Here is a 21,469-nt window from a genome sequence, read left to right on the forward strand (position 1 = left end):
TTAATGTTGGACTTGTGGGCTTGGGCAGCATTGGGTTGGGATGTTTTCGTGATGCACCTTTTCTTTACATAAAACTCTCTCTTATGTGTGAGTCGCCATGGATTTGTTTCTCCAAAGTACCCAGACTAATACAGATGGGTATTATATTAGAAGAAAGACCCCATGTGAGCATGTAGTTACACATTGGAAGTTCCCATTTTATTTTATTAAGGACACAGCAACTCCTTACTGAAGGCGGGCAGGAAGGACAGGAACAACATGTCTGAGTTGGTGTTTTCTTGAATAATTATTACCCTGATGGGGTACAGTGACTGGTGAAACTGGGTTCACTAGGATACAGAATTACGAACACGATTGAATTCAAGTTTACCTGATGGTTCTGTGAGAACCTGTGTTTTGTGGATCCCTGTAAAGAATTTTTTTCCAGATTGCCTTCCTTGTCGCTGAATTTCTTTCGGCTTATAGCAACAATGTTGTATTTGACTGTTTGCAACTAGCTCATGTGCTATAAAACAAAGCATTGACGTCAGTGTCAGGGTTGCTGTCCCTCTACTTGTCATCACTCAGGCCACTTTTGAGATCTGATGGGGAGGGAAAGTAACAGGTTTGTGGAGTGTCATACACACGAAACATACAAAACACAGTTACGCAGCCCAATTCATCCGAACAGTGGCAGCACTCCAGTAAGTTCCCTGGATATGCGACTCCATCATTTTTCCTCTCTCCTCACCTCCCTGTCCTTCCCCACCCACTCTCTTCCTGACCTTGCCATAACCTTCAAAATTGCTTCTTTTGATGTGAAAACCATTTTTCCTAGTCCCCCCCCTTTTATGATGTGTCATGTTGTATTTGCCTTTATTAGATTAACTTTGCTGAGAATAATGTCTTGCAAATTCATCTATGTCTTGAGGTGCTTGATAGTTTCATTATTGTTTCTCACTGCCATTGATTTGATGCCAACTCACAGTGACCCTCTTGGACAAGGTAGAACTAACTACCCCTGTGAGCTTCCGAGACCGTAACTCTTTTTGCTCTGTGGAGCGGCTGGTGGTTTTGAACTGCCGATTTTAGGGTTAGCAGCCCAACACAAAACTACTATGTCACCAGGATGCTATTGCTTTTTAGAGAGGCCCAGTGTTCCACTGTATGTATGCTTGGAGTTTATTTATCCATTCCTCCACAGATGAGCTTTTTGATTGTTTGTCTTTTTGCTATTATAGAAAACAGTGTGATAAGCATGTTTGTGCATATCTTTTCATATTTTGTTCTTTATTTCTTTGGGATATATACCGAGTAGAGAGATTAAAGGGGGGTTGTTTGTTTTTGTTCTTCAGTCAAACTTATCACCAGCAAGACAGTGTCAGCCTCAGGCAGGAGACAGCACTGGAGCCAGTGTCCAGGGATCAGAGCTTCTTGATTTTCCCTCTCCAGTCAACAAAAAGCTCTTTCCCTGAAGCCCTATATCCTTTTGTCCATAACCTTTCATCTTTGTAGATATTACACCTACCTCAGTGTCTAGTATATAGTAGTGGTTTGGTAGATATCGCATGAATGGATGGATGAATGAAGTATATAAAACTTTTTGTAGTATGTAAGGTTGCACAGTTGCTTTTTTTCACTATCATTGTGTATTTGTCCAATTGTATATTTTAAGTATCCCATTAATTTACAGCCCTTGTTTTCCCCATTAGTGGGTTTGCTCTTCTGAGACACGTAGGCATTAGTTGTAAATTTCTCTTGGTAGCAATTCTGGCCTCCTTGGCTTGCTACACCGTCTTGCCTTCCAGTATCCACTTTTTTCCTTCTCATTAAACTGCCACACATTTTATGGGGCAGAGGAGATTAAACAATGAAGAGAGAGCCCAATTCAACAGATGAGGATGGTGAGGTGTCAACAGACTGGGGTGGCAGGCTGTCTGGGGTTCTGTGGAGCCCAGGAGAGGGGCAGGCAGTGATATAACTGAATTATGAGTAGGTATTTACCAGGGTGCTGTAGTTCAATGGAAAGAAAACATTCTTTTGAGTTGCCTTCCAGTGAATTCGACTCATGATGGCCCCATGTGTTACAAAGCGGAACTTGCTCTAGAGGGTTTTCTTAGATGTAATCTTTTTTTTTTTTTTTCTTAGATGTAATCTTAATGGAAAAAGATACCTAGTCCTTTTCTTCCATGGTACTGAGTGGCTTTGAACTGCCAACTTAGGTGTCTCCTTCCAAAAAAACCCAAACTTACTACCATTGAGTTGATGCTGACTCATGGTGACCCTGTAACACAGGGTAGAACTGCCCCTGTGAGTTTCTGAGACTGTAACTGTTATGGGAATCGAAAGCCCTTTCTTTCTCCAGAGAAGCGGTTGATGGTTTTGAACTTCTAACCTCACAGAACACAGCCCAATGCATAACCACTATGCCACCTTGGGGCCTTAGACTATCTTCAGTATGTAAGTTCTGGCTAGGGAATGTTGGTCTCTGGATGCAAATGTGGCCTCTTTTGTTTATCTTGCCTCATTTTCTTATACCTATGGATTAGCAGAGGGAATATAGGTAAATCGTGTGTGTGCGCGCACGTGCATGTGTTACAGAGATGAACATGATAAAGAGGGTCACATGAATGGATTGAAGAGGAAAGAACACAACAATTTGGTCTTCATAGCTCTCATGTCCTATTGGCCAACCATTCCATCCCAGTGGCCCTGCAAGGATCCTGTACCTCATGAACCTTCTCTCTTATCTTTTAGGCCAGGCTGTCCCTGCAGGATCTCATGTGCGACTGAATCTTCAGACTGGGGAAAGAGAAGTGAAACTCCAAGATGAGGACAAATTCCGAAATAATCTGAAAGGGTCAAGAAAAGGCAAAAGGTACTGTGTCATCCCTAGGGACAGAGAGGGTAAATGATGGCATTGATTTTATAATACCAGAAGTAATTGACAATGTGATGTTTCTTCCCCAAATTTGTGCAAGGTTCTTCTTCTTCTTCTTCTTCTTTTTTTCTCTCAATTTGAAATTGAATGGCCTAGAATTTGTGATAAATCTGTCAGGGTTTTATGGAAGTTTACTTCTACAGTCTTTGGAAAGAAACAGTTTGCAAAGCAAATTGATACTTTAAAAAAAAGGCTCTAGGGGGAATGCTTAACCTGCTTTAAAAATGAAGCTATTTTTCCCAGTACTTTAAGAGCACCCATTTGAATCCCAACAATTAATGTGCTGATTACAGATGAGTCATCTATTCATTAAAACAGGCCTGTTAGGCCTTCTGCTTTGCAGTGATACTTCCTTAGTGAACAATAAAATTGCATTTTAAAGTCTCTAATTCAAACTAACTTTTCCTCTTGTTAGCCCATATTAAAACAGACTCCAAGTATAAAAGTAGAAGCAATAGCAATTCTCCAATGGTTAGAGGCTCCCTTATTTTTTAATCATCAGTTTAGATTATTTTATTTTAGAACATTCATCTTCTCTATTTTTCTGTTCTTTGCTGGAATTAACAAGTTTTCTCTGCAAGTATTTACGTTTGAGGGGGAAAGAGGTTGAGGTCTGGGGTGATAGGAGCTACTGGACTTACATTATTTTGAAGGTCAGTGTAAATACTAGCACGAAAGTTGGTACACAAGGAACAGCAAACATTTGCCTACTTTTATATGTCCCATGAGTTAAGTTGGCTTTTACATTTTCTAATGGTTGGAAAAAACAAAAAAGAAGAATATCTTATACCTCATGAAGGTGAAGTGAAATTCAGATTTCATTGCCCGTCAGTAGTTTTATTGAAATATAGCCACATCACTTGTTTATGGAATGTCTATGGCTGTTTTCTTTCTTCAGTGACAGAGTTAAGTAGGTGGGACAGAGGAAACCATCAGGCTCAAAAAGCCTAAAATACTATCTGGCCTTTCCAGATAGCTTGTTAACCCCTGTTCTAGAACATGTAAGTTCTCCATGGATTCAATAGGGTTAGTGTGCTACTCAGTCCTTTGATTTTTTTTTTTAATCATTTATTAGAGGCTCAGACAACTCTCATCACAATCCACACATACATCAATTGTGTAAAGCTCATTTGTACATTCATTGCCCTCATCATTCTCAAAACATTTCCTCTCCACTCAAGCCCCCGGTACCAGGTCCTCATTTTTCCCCTCCCTCCCCGCTCCCCCTCCCCCATGTGCCCTTGATAATTTATAAATTGTTATTTTGTCATATCTTGCCCTGTCTGACGTCTCCCTCTACCCACTCCTCGGTTGTCCGTCCCCCAGGGAGGAAGTCACATATAGTTCCTGATTTTTTTTATTATTTAAATGACAGTTTCTGTCAGAAAGAAAACATCCTAAAATTAGGAGGGAACTTAGAGACCCAATTTCTACTTGAAGCTTATTGACGATATACTACCTGGCAGAAAGGTCATTCATTTGTTCGTGTGCTTCTTCAGCCCTGTGGCACTCTAAACCTCACAAAGCAGACTGCTCAGATTTGAGCAGTAATCACTATTAGAAGATTCCACTTTATAATGAGAGAGGGGTATTTGGCTTCTTACGGTCACCCCAAACTGGGAAGAATCTTTCATCTTCCTTCCTGTCTCCAGATAAGCCTATATCTGGGGTGGCTCAGGTCATAGGATTAATCCTTTCCCATAGCCATCTAAGAAAGACTCAAATGTCATTATCGTAGCCTTTGCCAACCTCTCTTCCCAACACACTTATCTCCACGTATTTCAGTATCTCCCAGTATTTCAGAAAGCCTTTTCTCACATCTAACCAAGTCTTACTTTCCTTGCTTAAAAAATGTGTAAATTAGGCACTTGATTAGAGTTTTTATTTGTTGGATTTTATAACATTGGTTATTTTCTAATACCTGATCTTCAGTAGACTTAATGCCTTGTTTTTTCCTCATATCTATTTATTCATTTTACTTATTAATAGTTTTATTGACACATAATTCATGTATCATACATTTCAGTGGTTTAAATATATAAAAGAGTTGTGCAGTCATCATATCAATTAATTTTAAAAAATTTACCACAATAAATTTTAAAACATTTTCTTTATTTTTGCACCCACTCTTCTTAGCTCCCCATTGCCCCCCAACGTCCTCTTGCATAATCTTAAGGAACTATTAATCTAGTTGCTTTTTCTATGGATTTCCTATCTTGGATTTCATATTAAGAAGTTCGTACCCAAAATCCCAGCAATGGCAACAACTCCAAACTCCAAAATCCCAACGGTCTATGCTGTAATTCACCAATAGGGGTCTGCCAAAGACTCCACATTGCATCTTTATCTACAACTGACACTTCTAGCACCACCGGGGGTCACCTGGATCATATGGTCCCAGTGGCAAAGCAGCTTGCATGGGAGCCTGAACCTGTTGCAGAGCCTTTTCTTGTTCTGGGCCCCACTCAAAATTGGAAGCTTTTCGTGTCACTTGATAAATAGGTCGAAGTAGAACACCCAAGTAAGGGATATGTTGCTTCCAAAATCCGAAGAGGAACTCTAGGCGTTGTGCCTCTTTTTCAATTGTTGAGGGCGCCAAATGCAATAGTGTATCCTTAACTTTAGTAGGAATATCTCGACATGCCCCACACCACTGGACCCCTAGAAATTTTATTGAGTTGGAGGGTGCCTGATTCTTCGTTGGGTTAATTTCCCCAACCTTTTGTACGCAGATATTGTACCAATGAATCTAGAATCTTTGACACATCCTCCTTAGTGGGTCCAATCAGCATAATGTCATCAATATAATGGACCAGAGTGACATTTTGTGGAATAGATAGGCGATCAAGATCCCTTCGGACTAAATTATGGCACAGGGCAGAAGAGTTGATGTACCACTGGGGGAGAGTTGTGAAAGTATATTGTTGCCCCTGCCAAGTGAAGGCAAACTGCTTCTGGTGGTCCTTTGAGATTGGTATTGAGAAGAAGGCATTAGCCAGATCAATAGCTGCATACCAAGTACCAGAAGAAGTATTAATTTGCTCAAGCAATGAAATCACATCTGGAATGGCAGCTGCAATTGGAGTCACCACTTGGTTAAGTTTACGATAATCCACTGTCATTCTCCAGGATCCATCTGTCTTCTTTACAGGCCAAATAGGCGGGTTAAATGGGGATGTGGTAGGAACTACCACCCCTGCATCTTTAAGTCTTTGATGGTGGCACTGATCTCTGCAATCCCTCCAGGAATGCAGTATTGCTTTTGGTTTACTGTTTTCCTAGGCAATGGCAGTTCTAATGGTGTCCACTTGGCCTTTCCTACCATGATAGCCCTTATTCCACATTTCAGGGATCCAATATGGAGGGTTGCCAGTTATTAAGTATGTCTGTTCCAATGATGCATTCCTGAACTGGGGAAATAACCACAGGATGGGTCCGGGGACCCACTGGACCCACAGTGAGGCGTACCTGAGCTAAAACTCCATTGATAACTTGACCTCCATAAGCCCCCACTCTGACCGGTGGGCCTTCGAAACACTTTGGGTCTCCTGGAACTAGTGTCAGTTCTGAGCCAGTGTCCAGTCATCCCTGAAAAGTTTGATTATTCCCTTTCCCCCAGTGAACAGTCACTCTTGTGAAAGGCCGCAGATCCCTTTGGGGAAGGCTAGAAGAAAGACTAACAGTATAGACCTTCGCTGATGTAGCAGGGTCCTCCTTCAAAGGGACCCGGCTTCCCCCTCATTCAAGGGGTTGTGGATCTGTAAACTGGCTCAGATCTGGGAATTGATTGAGCGATCGTGACTGTCTATTCTGCTGTTCACCTGATCTACCATTCTTCTGCCTATATAGATCACATAAATATTTAGTAGGTTTCCCATCTATTTCATTCCTAGGGACACTGTGGCTAAGTAGCCAATGCCATAATTCCACATGAGACAGTTTTCTTTGATTACTATCGAAACTTTGTTGTCAATTTTAACCACGCCCACCTTGTCTCTGTTGATTCAGTGCTGACACTGCACTCTACCACCATGGGGACCAATCAGCCCCATTGTGGGCAAATGTCGGAGTTCGCTTAGGGTAGTGCCCACTGTTAATCCTGGTGCACATAAAATAGCAATTGCAGGAGTCTTAAGAGATGCTGGGGCCCATTTGGGCCCCAAACTGGTTCCTTATGGTTGTGGTAAAGGGTATGTCCTCAGGACACCCCATTTTTTGGGTCTATGGGAATATCCTGATAGATCCATTCCAACACACCAATTTCTCTAAGCTTTTGGATGCCTTCCTCTACAGTGTACCAAGGTAGGTCAGGTACTTCAACTTGGTCCAATCTAGGCCATCTGGCAGTCCATGCTTCATTAAACCAACCAAATAAAGAGTTAGATCCTATCTTAACCTCTCTCACAGAGACATTGAAAGAAGAGTCTGTGCTTAGGGGTCCCATATCCAGAAACTCAGACCGGTCTAATACTATATTTCGTGCACCAGTATCCCACACCCTTAGTAACCATTCCCAGGGATATTCCCCAGGTTTCTACTTGTACGTATTTGAAACCTCGAGCAGATCTCTATGAGTAAAGCATGCTTCTTCTTGGGTAATCATCTCAACCTCACCTTTAGGAGCTTTCTGAGACTTAATTTTAGTGACAGGTCTAGCGGAAATAATGGGTGGTGAGGGTGTTTCCTGGGTGCCCTTAGCAAGATCTTGTAGGGCATCTTTCTCAGGCAGTGTTACTGATGCAGCCCCACCTGGCATAACAACTTGCATAGTTTGGCTAATCTGCTCAGGTGTGGACTGTGAATTCATACTTTCAGCTGGGAGGGGTGGATCTATTGACTGGGGTGGGTCAATTGTTTCTAAAGGGTTGAATAGCCTCCTCTTCTGGATCATCAGCCCATATGTTCCCATCCCATGTTTCAGGGTCCCAACTTTTCCCAATCAATGCTCTCACTTTGGCTTCAGACACTGCTCTAGATCTGCAATTCAGCTGCCATTGTAATTTAGCCACTCGCATAATGAGACTCTGGACCTGGTTCTCAGCAATGTCAGCTCTTTTGCTAGAGGAGAGAAGGCTCTCCTTTGTAGCGCAGGTGGAAGTTTTCAAATCCGTTAGTCTGCATCTCAGGTGCGCTTCTGAGGCTCTGAGACCACCCTTCTCCTCAATCACAATCTTTCCATTGTAAGAAGGACCAGCCAACCAGCTTCCCTATACGTGTCTTCCTTACAAAACTCCTGGAAAATATCAACCATACGATCATTCAGAGCCTCTCCTGTAACCAGCACTTCATCTATCGGTGGTACCACTTTACGTATTATCTTTTCTACTTTACCCCATGGATTAGTAGGAGTAGCAGACTCATCCATGCTTTGGGGTGTTGAAGTAACATCACTAGTGTTAAGACTAATCAGGCTGGAGAGCCAATTTAAGAAGCCCATATTTATGATTTTATTTCTCTAGAAGCACTCCTGGTACAAAAATGTGTTAGACAGGGTTCTCTAAAGAGATAAAACCAAATTGCTGATAATTAAATATATTTATTTATAAAAATAATTAGATATATAACAAGAAATGAACTGTTAAATCATATACACATAAATATGTAATACAAGAAATGAACAGTTAAATTATAAAGCACTACAAATGGCTCAGTGCAATTCACTCCCATGAGAGAGAGAGAGTTGTGTGAGACTAGCAGTCCTTCAAGTCTCGTCTGCTGCCAGATCTTCCTCTACTTATAGAGGGAGGTAGGCTATCTCAGCACATCAGCCAAGCACAAGGCAGATCACCAACTGTCAACCAACCACCAGTCCCATCTGCCAGTCCCCAGCTCCAGAGATGTCTTAAAGGGACCTCAACTTATAGCGACACAGTCCACAGGTTAGGCATCCTATAGGTAGTGTAGCCTATAAATTGAGGCACAGAACAAGCAAGGTAGCCGGACACTGGTCCGATGATCAAAGAGCGAGAGACAAGAAAGGCGAGGCTCACCAAGCCATTTATCTCTCCGCCCTTCAGTTAATCCCACTTGTGTTTATCGGCCAGGCTGGCACAATAAACTATCTCAGACATGCATTAACCTACTGCTATCAAGTTTATTTCAACTCATAGTTGTAAATCTTGATGGGAACATATAACTTCATCTTTCTCCTACAGATGTACTTTAAGGGTCAAATATTTGTCCCCACTCTTGCCGCCATACCTTTCTCCGTTAGCATCTGAGAGTCCTGTACTGGAATGGACACAGGAATATTCTGGACATGTCTTCTTTCTTCTCATCACTTATAGTTAGTGGCAAATCTGTTTATTCAGAAACCCCAAAGACATTAAGAAAGTGGTATGGGTATTCAGTGCTGTAAGCACAAATGAGTGCATTTTGCAGCAACTTCCTCTTCCTGGGGTGGATCTCATTTTGTGCTCCTCCAATTACATTCCCCAATGTCTTCTCGGCTCTTTAACATTGGAATGAAATGGGCAATCCCTTGAAAATTTTGCTTACCTGTTTATTCTGTTTTGGGATCAATATATATACTGCTCCCATCAGATTGTCAAATAATTTAGTGACATCTCCTCCAACCCCCAACCCCGAAGTACTACACTAGAGAGAGATAGGGATAATACATTAAGCTTAATCCATACCAACCTCTCCACCAGACTTGCTGGGTGTGTGGCTGACCATACTGTTACCTGGAGCCACAATGCCTATGGGCTTTATGGTCTTGGAAAGAGCCCCTTGACACAGAGGCTACTTTTTGGCACTTCCTGACCTCAATATGTATTTGGCTCCTAGCAGTAGGTTTTTCATTTGTACAAGTTTTAGGTATTGCCGTCATCATTGGATTTAGGCTGTATTATTGTTTTAAATATCTCTTTCAACATCTCTGTATCATTTTTTGCCCTGGAAAAACCATTTTCATCGAACCATCCCCTATAGTAATCAGAGGATTTGGTAGAGTGTATTTGGCCTTATTTCTATACTCACAATCATGGGCATGGAAAACTAGCCCTATTTTGAGAAAGAGGTCCATTGTTCCGAGATAGAAATGTTTGCAAATACACATTCTGCAGGCAGAAAATGTGCCCTCCACAGTAGCCCTCCATTAAGGAGCAGTGGGTTGTAAAGGAGCTACCATAAAAGATGAATCATCCTTGTGTCTGGCTACTTCACTATGCCTGAAGGTTATCTGTAGGCAGGAGCAATCAGGTTCTTTAACCAACCCACCATAAAATGCAGCAAACCTGTTGACATCTCTTGCTGTTACAGATCAGAAATTAGTCCCCCTGGGGAGGGCTCAAGGGTGTTTGAGGTCAACTTAACACTAGGTCAAGATGGTGATTCACCTCATTGCTTGTTTATTATGTTACCTGCTTATGATATTACCTATTGACTATGTAATATGTTTGCTGTATGACGCGTATGCCTTTTGAAAGATCTGTAAGCCCCATTATATATACTCATTGGAAAATACATCCAATTGTCCTGACATAGGGACAAGGACCCCCTGTGCCCCATTGTCTGTCTGTCTTTAGTATTTTCCACAATCGCAAAGTGGCTGCTGAAGACCCGTTTGAGTGTTGGGGACCCTCGTACCCCAACAATCCCCTTAGGTTTAGAGGACTGAAGGACAAACTACACTTTCACTGTCTCATCTTGGGCTGAACACTTACCAAGGTACAATAAGGTATAGAAGCTAAGGTATAGGGGCTAAGGGTGTGGCAAGCATAGAGCCACTTAATTTACTCAGTTCATTCATTTCACATAAGACCTTATTGAATGTGCCAAGCACTGGGATTGTAGGAGTAAACAAAACAGACAATATGCCAGACTCATGGAGTCTGGCAGACAAAAATCAGACAGGTAAAGAGATACACAAATAATATAATTACAGATTGTGATAAGTGCTAGGGAAGAAATAAACAAGGTGATGAGTCCCTGGAGGAAGCCACTTTAGATCAGCTAGTTTAGGAAGGACTCTCAAGATGGTATTTGTGCTGAAATCTGAAGAATGAAGATGATTTAGCTATGCATAGGGTGGGCTAGATTTATAAATTTAGGATGAAAATATTTTAGGAAGAGGAAGCAAGAAGACTGACTGGCTTTATTAAAGAAAAGATCTCATCATGTTTGAGAAATAAAAATGATTAAGGTGTCTAGAGATTATAAGAAGGAAAGAGCTGGATAGGAGATGAATTTGGAGAAGTAGATAGGGCGGGCATATCATGAAGGGTTTTAAGGAACATATTGAATATACTTCATTTAATTTTAAGTGCAATGGGAAATCATTGGAGAATTTTAAGCAGGAGAATGAATTGTTCTAATATTTGGAAAGATAATTCTAGTTAGCTATATACGAGGAAAATAGATAGGAAGCACAGAGAAAATTAGAATGTCATGTAAGTAGTCCAATATGACCTAATGGCCAAGTGTAGGGTGTCACAGTGGAGAGGGATGGATATGAAGAATTAATTCAGAGAAACAACCAATAGAACTGTTTGCGACTTAGATATAGGGGTTGAGGAAAATAAGGTAGTAAGAAAATAGCCTAATTTTTGAATTTGAGGAATTAGGTGTTTGTAGGTATCATTTGTTGAAATAGACAAGATTGGGAGAGGAACAGGTTTATGAGAAGTAGAATTAAGAGGTTATGTATTAGATATAATGACTTTGAGGTACCTGTTAATCATCTGAGATCCAAGTGGAGATATACCAGTTATGTAGTTGTACAAGAATCTGGTGCTCTGGGAGGTTTACGTTGAGGGTATAAATTTGGGCATCATTGGCAGCTATTTTAAGAGACGTAGGGGAGAATGTGGAGCTAGAGGAGATTTCCCATGACTGGATAAGTAGAAAGGCAGGAAGTTAAGGAGAGAAGGAGGAGTAAGAGGAGGCACCCGGAGAGAGTGGTAACAAGATGCAGAACAAAAGAATGAAAGGAAGGATGAATGGTTGGAGGAACAGGAAGGTCATGAAGAAAGTGTGGAATGAGAGGAGCGTCTATATGCTGACGGAGTGATTCACTCGAAAGGAAGGACTTTGATGTAGGAGAGAGGGGGATAATTATGGGAGCTACAACTTTTTAAAGAGGGTAATGGGACTTAGAGTATAGAAGCTGTTGTAACAGAAGAAAGCAGAGAACGCTAGTTCAGTGCAGGTTGGTTTATGTGGTCAATTAAGGTACAGAGTTGGTAAGATGAGAGCTCTTGCTCATGTGAAGAATGAGGTGAGATTACTAGCTAAGTGTGTGAGTGAATAAGGCGTGTGTGTGTGTGTGTGTGTGTGTGTGTGTGTGTAGTTGGGATTAAGAGGAGATGTAATAACGAATCGCCTGGGAGGAGAGACTTGATGAGATTAATCCTAACCAAGTCTTCCCCTAAAACCAAACTCACTGCCATCGAGTTGATGCTGACTCATCAGAGCAACCCATAGGACAGGGTAGAACTAACTGCCCATGTAAGATTCCAAGACTAACAGTTTAGAGGAGTAGATAACCTTGTCTTTCTCCTGAAGAACAGCTAGCCGTTGGTTTCGAACTGCTGAGCTTGGAGTTAGGAATAATCAGTTGAGTTATAGCCCTGAATACTTAGCTTTCAGAGAGGGGAAGGTGCAGGGCGGTGGCATCCCCATGTAGCTGGCCGTGGATGGTGCTCTGCAGGGTGAAGAATTCACTCCTCTCTCTCGTAGGAGCGTGGTGATGAGCCAAATGAAATATAACTTTTTAAAGAGATTAACATAGTACCCAACACATGGTTAAGTGCTCAATAAATGGGGGAGTGATTAGCTATTATTAGCTTGGGAAAACTGAGGAGGCAAGTCTCTTTCCCAGAGGCCTAAAGGGACATGGGATGAATCCAAGGCTGCGTGAGTAAGCCCGAGAGCTTATTCCCTCATGAGCTGGGGCCTGCTGAGATGGATGTACTGCCCTTCCTGGAGTACAGGAGGCCAGGAGGCCCTCTTGATTGCCTAGTTCTGTCATAACAGAAAATAACTCATATGGTGTGTGCTCAGGCCCTAGTTTTCTCTTTCCTAGAAGAAGAGAAGTAGGGTGCATGTTACTTCTTGTATGAGTCCACTGCCCACCCTGAACTTCTACTCTGGCACATGCTGAGGGGGCAGCAGACAAAGACACTCCCTGCTTGCTTTTGTCTGAGCAGCTGACTGAAACTCTGTTAGTGATGGACTTCTGCTCACCCGGTGCCCTCCCTCCTGTCTCATGAAATGACCTCCGTCTTAAGGGTTGATGAGTTGTTTAAGTTGTCATATGCAGAGAATGATCTGATATATGTAAAGCCCACCTAATTCACAATAGAAAGGTTTCTTTTAAAGTGGATTACTACCACTCCACTAGGGACTTGCCTGGGTGTGCCCTTCATGGAAATTGGGGTACTAAGGTTACATAGTCGTGAGTCATATCCTGGTTGCCCTGATTGGAGAATCCCTAAACCAATCTTGTAAGCTTTTCTCTCTAGAATAATATACATGCCCCATCCCATCAGAGTCCCCTTCTCCCTTCTGTAGTCCTGTCTGCAATTGTATTGCTCTGCCACCAGTCCTGCTTTTGTAACAGGTTCTCTTGTACTTCCATGCGCAACTGCAGTGGCCATCTCTCTCTGAATCCTTGGATGCCACTATGACCTGTGCTTATGATCTCCCTCATCTGGATATATTGTTTTTGTCATGTTTAAGACTTAATAAAAGTGTCTGTATAAATTTTTTTTTTAATTTAAGCTGTCTTCTGCTGTATCATTTCTTCCTTAACTCAAAGTAAGGTCCCTCTCTTGGACCTCTGGTTCCCCAAGGAAACAGGGAGGAGAGTTAGAGCATTCAGAATTAGAGATGGTCTGGCCCAGCTTGCCTTGAACTTGGGGAAATTAATACCTCCTTCCTGACTTTCCACTTCTCTTTGGACAGGCTGGACGTAAACACAAATGCCTACACATCGCAGGACCTCAAGAGTGCACTGGCAAAACTCAAGGAGGGGGTCAAGATAGAGGGTTCAAAGGAAGACAAGGTGAGTGATGTTCTCAGGTAGTTAATATAAGCATATAAGCCTACAGGGCAAGCTTAGTGTTTTTGCTACTAAGATAATAACTTTTTCTTACAGTTTTCCTGAAACTTTCATAAACATAAGCATGGGATAGTTATAATAGTACTAATGTGCAATCGTTTTTTAAAAAATGCTAAATGAGTGGCCCTTTTTTTCTTTTTGCCAAATTAATTCTTATTTGGTTAACAAGTAAAATGTTTCCTTTCCAATAGTCTATCAAAGTCCAGACGAACTATGAGTAGCCATTTATAAACCTTTAGTTTATAAAGCCTGTATAACTATTTTTTTTTAATGTTGGAAGCATTTCTGTCATGGTTAAGGTTAGTATCCAACTTTCAGAGGTGGCCATACTTTTGACATAGTAAACACATGGAAGTGAATAGGAAGTAAACCCCATATCTTTGCATTTATAAATTAGCCACAAGCTTATTCCAAAAAGACAGAGGAGCTAGGATAGGAAGGAAGAGTCCTGGGTGCTTGTCTTTGAATATGAAGCAAATTCATCCTTCCTGGGATTCAGATTCTTTAACTATAGAACATGGAATTGGAATAAGATACTGAGGTTTCCTTCACTTTCAAATTACAAATTCAGGGAATGAGAAGGGAAAAGAGGCAGAGTTCAGCAGATAGATAGTATATGAGGGGGTACCAAAAAAACCTGCAATTGCACTGGGTGGATGGAGTTTTCATAGTACTCATTTTTCCTGCTAGGGGAACATCAAGGAACTCACTTTGAGTTAGTGCACCCAGTGGTGTTGCCAGGGAAGGTTCTCTCTGGTCACAGTAAATTTTTTCCTGAAAACAGTTTCACTCAAACCTCGTTTTTTGTGATGGTTCATTTAAGAGAACAGTGTGTAGCTGTGAAATTTTGTTTCCTGCCCGGTAAAAATGCTGCAGACACTTATGATGTTGAACACAGCTTGCGAGGACAGTACTATGGGAAAAACTCAAGTATACGAGTGGTTTTCTCACGTCAAAAACAGTGCAATGTCGAATGATCATAAGCCTTATTCTGGACATCCGTCAACTTCCTGAATGAACAAAAATGTCGACTCAGTGCATTTGGAGTTTGTTCCATCAGGTCAGAGGGTGAGTCAAGCTTTCTCTTTCGAGGTTCTGAATAGATTGTGTAACAGTATGTGGTCCACAAGGAGGACTGGTTTTGCCATCACAACGATGGACCTGCTCATGCAGCCATCTCAGTGCACTAGTTTCTGGCAAAAACCAGCATGCCTCTCTTGCCTCATGTACCTGACTCACCTGACCTTGCTCCGTGTGACTTCTTTTAGTTTCTGAGAATGAAGAGGGAAAGGACAGTGATTTGAGGACAGAGAAGCGGTAAAGAAAAAAAACAAGGGAGGTGCTGTCAGCCATCCAAACTGACGAGTTTCAGAAATGTTTCCAAGAGTGGAATCAGAAATTTGACAAATGTATTAAGTGTAATGGAGATACTTTGAAGGTGATAGATTGTATTGTAAAAAAATTTTTAAATATGTAGCTTTGAAAAAAAATTGTGTGTGTGTGTGGGGGGGCTGTGATAACTCCTCGTAAAGTTCCTGGGCTACATTCCTAATATTAGATGGTTCCTACACCAGACAGAAATATTACCCTGCATATGGATCATGAGGTCAAGTAATACCCAGAGGATATCACAAGCATTTCATCATATTCCAATTGAGTCCTGTCAGTCCTTGACATAGCCTTTTCCGATAGCCACCTTGGAGACCTTTCTAAATTCACCCTCCATCATCTCTTCTTCACAAGTCTGTTGGCCTTTATCCACCTCTCTGTCTTTGATACAATCTGGTAATGTCTTGGAGAATCAGCATTTGATCTTTGACAACTAGTATGGTTTTTGTTTATTTGTTTTAAATCATTTTATTGGGGGCTCGTACAACTCATCATAATCCATACATATATCCATTGTATGTCAAGCACATTTGTGCAATTGCTGTACTCATCATTCTCAAAACATTTGCTTTCTACTTGAGCCCTTGGTGTCAGTTCCTCATTCCCCCCCTTCCTCCTCACTCCCCTCTCCCTTATGAACCCTTGATAATTTATAAATTATTATTTTGTCATATCTTACACTGTCCGATGTCTACCTTCACCCTCTTTTGTGTTGTCCATCCCCCACGGAGGAAGTTATGTAATCGGTTCCCCCCTTTGACCTCACCTTTCCTCCACCCTCCCGTTGTCGCCACTCTCACCACTGGTCCTGAAGGGATCATCTGTTCTCGATTCCCTGTGTTTCCGGTTCCTATCTGGAACAGTGTACATCCTCTGGTCTAGCCAGATTTGTAAGGTAGAATTGGGATCATGATGGGGGTTGGAGGGGAAGCATTTAGTAACTAGAGGAAAGTTGTATGTTTCATCCTTGCTACACTGCACCCTGATTGGCTCGTCTCCTCCCTGTGGCCTTTCTGTAAGGGGATGTCCAGTTGCCTACAGATGGGCTTTGGTACCCCAATCTGCACTCCCCCTCTTTCACGATAGGCTTTTTTGTCCTTTGATGCCTGATACCTGATCCCTTTGACACCTCGTGCTGACACAGACTGGTGTGCTTCTTCCATGTGGCCGCTTGTTTACCTTCAAGCCTTTAAGACTCCAGATGCTATATTTTTGATAGCCAGGCACCATCAGCTTTCTTCACCACATTTGCTTATGCACCCATTTGTCTTCAGTGATCGTGTCGGGAAGGTGAGCATCATGGAATGCCAATTTAATAGAACAAAGTGTTCTTGCATTGAGGGAGTACTTGAGTGGAGGCCCAATGCCCATCTGCTGCCTTTATACCAAACCTATAAATATAAGCACGTAGATCTATTTCCCCGTCAAAGTCTTGGGTTCATCAAATCCTTGAGAACTGAGTTTTTCTGAGACGAATGAACCTTTTCTTTTTGGGTGGATGTTGGAACGGTAGTGTTTAACCTAATTAATTTGTGTTAATATGCAAAGCAAGTCTTCATGGCTTTACTCATCTTACTGAAGTCACACTTTCCAGCATGGAATGTGCATTTGGTGTGGGAAGGCAGAAGCAGGTTGGAAGTAGCAGCAGCAATGGGTGAGGGAAGATGGTGCAGAAAATTTCATCCTGTTACAGATGTAATAGCTGAGGGTTCGGGGAGAAAAAGCCAATTCTCTAGCTGGTGCAGATGACACCAGGAGAGGAGAGGGGGAGAGCAATGAATGCTAAGTGCCTGGGGCTGAGATTAGGGTTTTTTTACTGGGGTTAGGTTCCTTCCCTCCTTCCCTTGACGCTTCAGTCCCTGTTACCATGGGCTTTTGTGTACTATTGGAAACACAAATGTCAGCCCCTGCCCTGTGGCTTCTCTGCAGATAGAAGGCCAATCACACCTCTCCTTTTTTTAGGAAATCCATGGATTTTCTTTCTATGGGAATGGCATTTTTGTATTCCCAACTCCTATAATTCATTTAGGGTACAAAATTATGAATGCTTATGAAAATATTCTTTTTGTGTGTGGTATGAAAACCATTTATCTTAATTTTTTCTTTTTTAATGGTGGTCTCACACCATATATATAGGATATTGTCTTTATATGATTGACTAACTTCACTCAGTTTATCTTTCAAATCCTTCCATGCCTTGAGGTGTTTGACAGTTGCGCCATTATTCTTTAGCAAGGCGTAGATAATATTCTTCTATATATAATCATCCTCTTTTCACTTCAAATCCATAATGCATTTTATTATTTTTGAAACAATACAATAATCAAGCAGCCATAATTGGGGACATTGTTGACTATTGAATAGAAGATACTGGACTACTGCCTTGTTTTTATTTTAATAGTTTTATTGGCACTTAATCCACATTTCACACAATTCAAGAGTTCAGTCAATATCAAGAATTGTGCAATCATTACCACAATCAATTTCAGAAGAAAATATTCTTTAAATGTGAAATCAAAAGATATTTAAAGTTTCCAGTTGCTGTTTTTGCGTGGATTGATTTCAGTACTAGAACCCAAATGAAAAATATCAGGACCAGCTGAATCAAGTCATCTGTCCACTTGTGAGATGTGGTTGCCTAACCTCTTTCATTGCTTCTAAGAGATTACATTGTTGGTTTCTTCAGTGATGTGCTGGGTCCTGGGGTCCTTCTCCCACTTTCCTTCGGGGTCCCTCTGGAGTGGCTCACCTCACTGCCCATGTGCTGTCAGAGCTGACTCAGAATGGAAAATCACTTGACTTTAAGTAGATGGGGGAGTTTCTTATATGTCTCAAGTTCCTGGCTATAGCTGGAATCTTTTTTTTTTCAATCAGTAGCATCTTTTTGTGTATCATTTATTAAATCTAGCCTGTGTAGTAGCTTGCAAGGGTAGGATGAGACTTTGCTATTTATAAAGATAGAACAGTCTGATAATGGGCCACTTCCTTTCAGTTGAGGAAATGTTTTTCTGGATTTTCTTTATTTTTTATGAAGGGCATCAATTCCTTTGTATGCAGTGGTGTCTTAGAAGTACTGCCCAGAGTCCCTTGCTTCTGCAGAAAAAGCCCTGGTCCCCAGATTTGGGTTTTTATTGTTGAGTCCGATCCATTTATTGCTCTGTTACCATACGTATTGTTTGGTGCTTTGTTTCATCATGCCAGTTTTGTTCACCTATATCCCACAGATTGTTCCATTTTAAAATATGCCTCTCAGAGCTGAGCTTATTGCTAGACAGGATGGAATAGAATCATTTCTCCCTATTCTTCCTGCTAAGAACAACGGAAACCTTGGCTGTTGCACCAAAGGAAAGCACTGCCTAGTGGACGACCGACTGGCTAGCTCTCTGGGTTTTCTTTTTGTCTTCTATCTCTCTTGGCCTGGATGTGGGAAAAGCCTGAAACCTGAAAAATGTTAGGTAGCAGATTTTTTTAAAAAACATATGTTGTAAATTTTATTTAAAAAATATATCAGTGTTGTAAAAAAGATTAGTGAGAGCCCGTAAGATTAGGACATATCTCTACAAACTCAGAAATTTTTCTTGTGTACAGTACCTATTTTCTTTAAAAAAATCCTTCCTTGCCTGAATGGTCCTTAAACAATTCAAGTGCTTAGGGCTCGTGGAAACTCAGTAACCATTGGATGCTCTTCATTTAAAGGCCAGGGCACTGGTTTCTCAGGTTTCAGCTCGAAGAACCTTTCAAATAGCATCCATGATCTTCAACTTTGTGTCACCAGGAATTGCTGCATCATCACTCAGCCCCGCTTGGTGGAGAGAGCGCCAGGTAGCAGATTTTAAAAGCCTAAAGAAAAGCGTCAAAGTACGATGGAGAAAAACTGCTTAATTATTATTATTATTGCCAGTATGCATCCTACCAGAGCCAAAGACCATGAAATGCTTTCCCATGCTACAAGTGACCTTGGAAGCTGAGTAGGAAGCTTGGATTTAAACCTCTGGGTCAGCTATGGGAAACTGCCCTTTGATTCTTTGCCAAGATGGGGTCAGTAGAAGCTAACCAGGCAGCCTGGACTTGCATCCCTTCTCAGTGACAACAAAGGTAGTATGAATGGCAGTGCTTTGCTTCTTCTGCCATGGTGATAGCAGTGGGGAACAAGTTGGGAACCTGGCTTTTCACACAACACCTGAGTGTAGCTGGCTGCTTCTCCCGCTAGGTAGTGTCAGCAGGGAACCTGAACTACCTCCCACCAGTTATCACCAAAGGAGGTGTCATTGACTCCCGCTGAGGAGGTGTGAGTGGGGGTATATGGGAAGTCTGTAATTCCGCTCCCACCTGATGGCTGCCTTTCACTTCTGCTTGCCAGGTAGAATTGTTTGTCATGAGAGAGGAAACCTCTCTGACGTAATGACTTTGAATTGTGTCCCCCAAACACGTAGTTGTTGTTAGGTGCCGTTGAGTCAGTTCTGACTCAGAGAGCAGCAGATTTGCCCAGTGTACAAAACAAAACATGGCTCAGCCCTGTGCTGGTCGCAGAATCTTTCCTATGTTTGAGCCCATTGTTGCTATCGCTATGTCAGTTCATCTCATTAAGGGTTTTCCTTTTTTCCGCCGACCTCTCCTTTACCCAGCATGCTGCCCTTCTCCAAGAACAGGCCCCTCCTGATAACATGTCCAAAATGTGAAGACAAAATCTTGGCAGCCTCACTTCTAAGTAACGTGTTTATGGCTCTCCTACTTCCAACATAGATTTATTCATTCTTCCTGCAGCCATGATATAGTTAATACACTTCTCCAGCACCATAATCCAAATGCATCAGTTCTTCTCTGATCTTTTTCGTTCATAGTCTGATTTTTTTCTTGCATGTGAAGCAATTGAAACTACCCTGGTCAGGCTCACGTTTGTCTTCAAAGTGACATCTTTGCTTTTTAACACTTTAAAGATATCTTTTGCAGCAAATTTGCCTAACGCAAGGCATCTTTTGATTTCTTGACTGCTACTTCCGTGGGTGTTGATTGTGGATCCAAGTAAAATGAAATCCTTGACAACTTCAATCTTTTCTCCCTTGATCACAAAGTTGCTTATTAATAGGTCCATTTGTGATTTTTGTTTCCTTTATGTTGAAGTGTAATCCATATTAAAGGCTGTATGTAGTCTTTGATCTTCATCAGTAAGTTCTTTCTTTGCTTTCAGGAAGCAAGGTAGTGTCATCTGCATATTGAAAGTTGTTAATGAGCCTTTCTCCAATCCCGATACCTTTCTTTTTCATAATAGCCCATTTTGGGGGCTCTTTGCTTAGCGTACAGATTGAACAATCTGTGAGCGGATACAATCCTGACACACACCTTTTCTAATTTTAAACCATGCAGTATCCCTTTATTTTGTTTGAAAGATTGCTTCCTGTTCTATGTACAGATTCCACAAGAGCACAATTAAGTGTTCTGTAATTCTCATTCTTCACAATGTTATTCATAATTTGTTATGAGCCACACAATCAAATGCCTTTACATACTCAGTGAAATAGAAGTAAACATCTTTCTGATATTCTTTGCTTTCCCACAAGATCCATCTGCTATCGGTAATGATATACCTCATTCTGCATCTTCTTCTGAATCCAACTTGAATTTTTGGCAGTTCCCTATTCATGTATTGCTGCAATCATTTTTTAATTATCTTCAAAATTTAAGTGTGTATAACGTTAATGATGTCATCTGAACATTTCTGCATTCTTTTGAGTCACTTTGCTGTGGAATGGGCGCAAATATGAATCTCTCACAGTTAGTTGGCCACGTGGCTGTCTTTCAAGATTCTTGTCTTGGACGATTATCTCCAGTGCTGCATCAGTTAGTTGAAATAGTCCGGTTGATCTTCTGTCATTACCTGAAGCCTTATTGTTTTGCTGAGGCTTTCAGCTTGGACTTCTTTCAATGTAACTGGTTCTTCATCATATGCTGCCTCATGAAATGGTTTAATGTTGACCAGTTCCTTTTGGTCCAGTGATTCTGAATATTCCTTTGTTTTCTTTTGATACTTCCTGCATTTTTCAATACTTGGTCCATAGAATCTTATCTATCTATCTATATGTATATGTATATACTTA

General features: G+C 41.4%; 1 protein-coding gene across 2 annotated transcripts in view; it reads left to right on the forward strand.

Annotated features, from left to right (window-relative positions):
- SIL1 (SIL1 nucleotide exchange factor) overlaps positions 1-21,469 on the forward strand; it is a 331,892-nt gene that overhangs the window by 214,023 nt on the left and 96,400 nt on the right. For both annotated transcript variants that reach the window (XM_004696651.2, XM_045285135.1), the window contains 2 exons: positions 2,737-2,857; positions 13,829-13,928. In XM_004696651.2, coding sequence (XP_004696708.1) covers positions 2,737-2,857; positions 13,829-13,928 — 221 coding nt within the window. The remainder of the gene's footprint in view (positions 1-2,736; positions 2,858-13,828; positions 13,929-21,469) is intronic.

Source organism: Echinops telfairi, unplaced genomic scaffold (genome assembly GCF_000313985.2).
Source record: "Echinops telfairi isolate 266 unplaced genomic scaffold, ASM31398v2 ScPeMD7_7469;HRSCAF=8507_1, whole genome shotgun sequence".
Classification (NCBI taxonomy): Eukaryota; Metazoa; Chordata; class Mammalia; order Afrosoricida; family Tenrecidae; genus Echinops; species Echinops telfairi.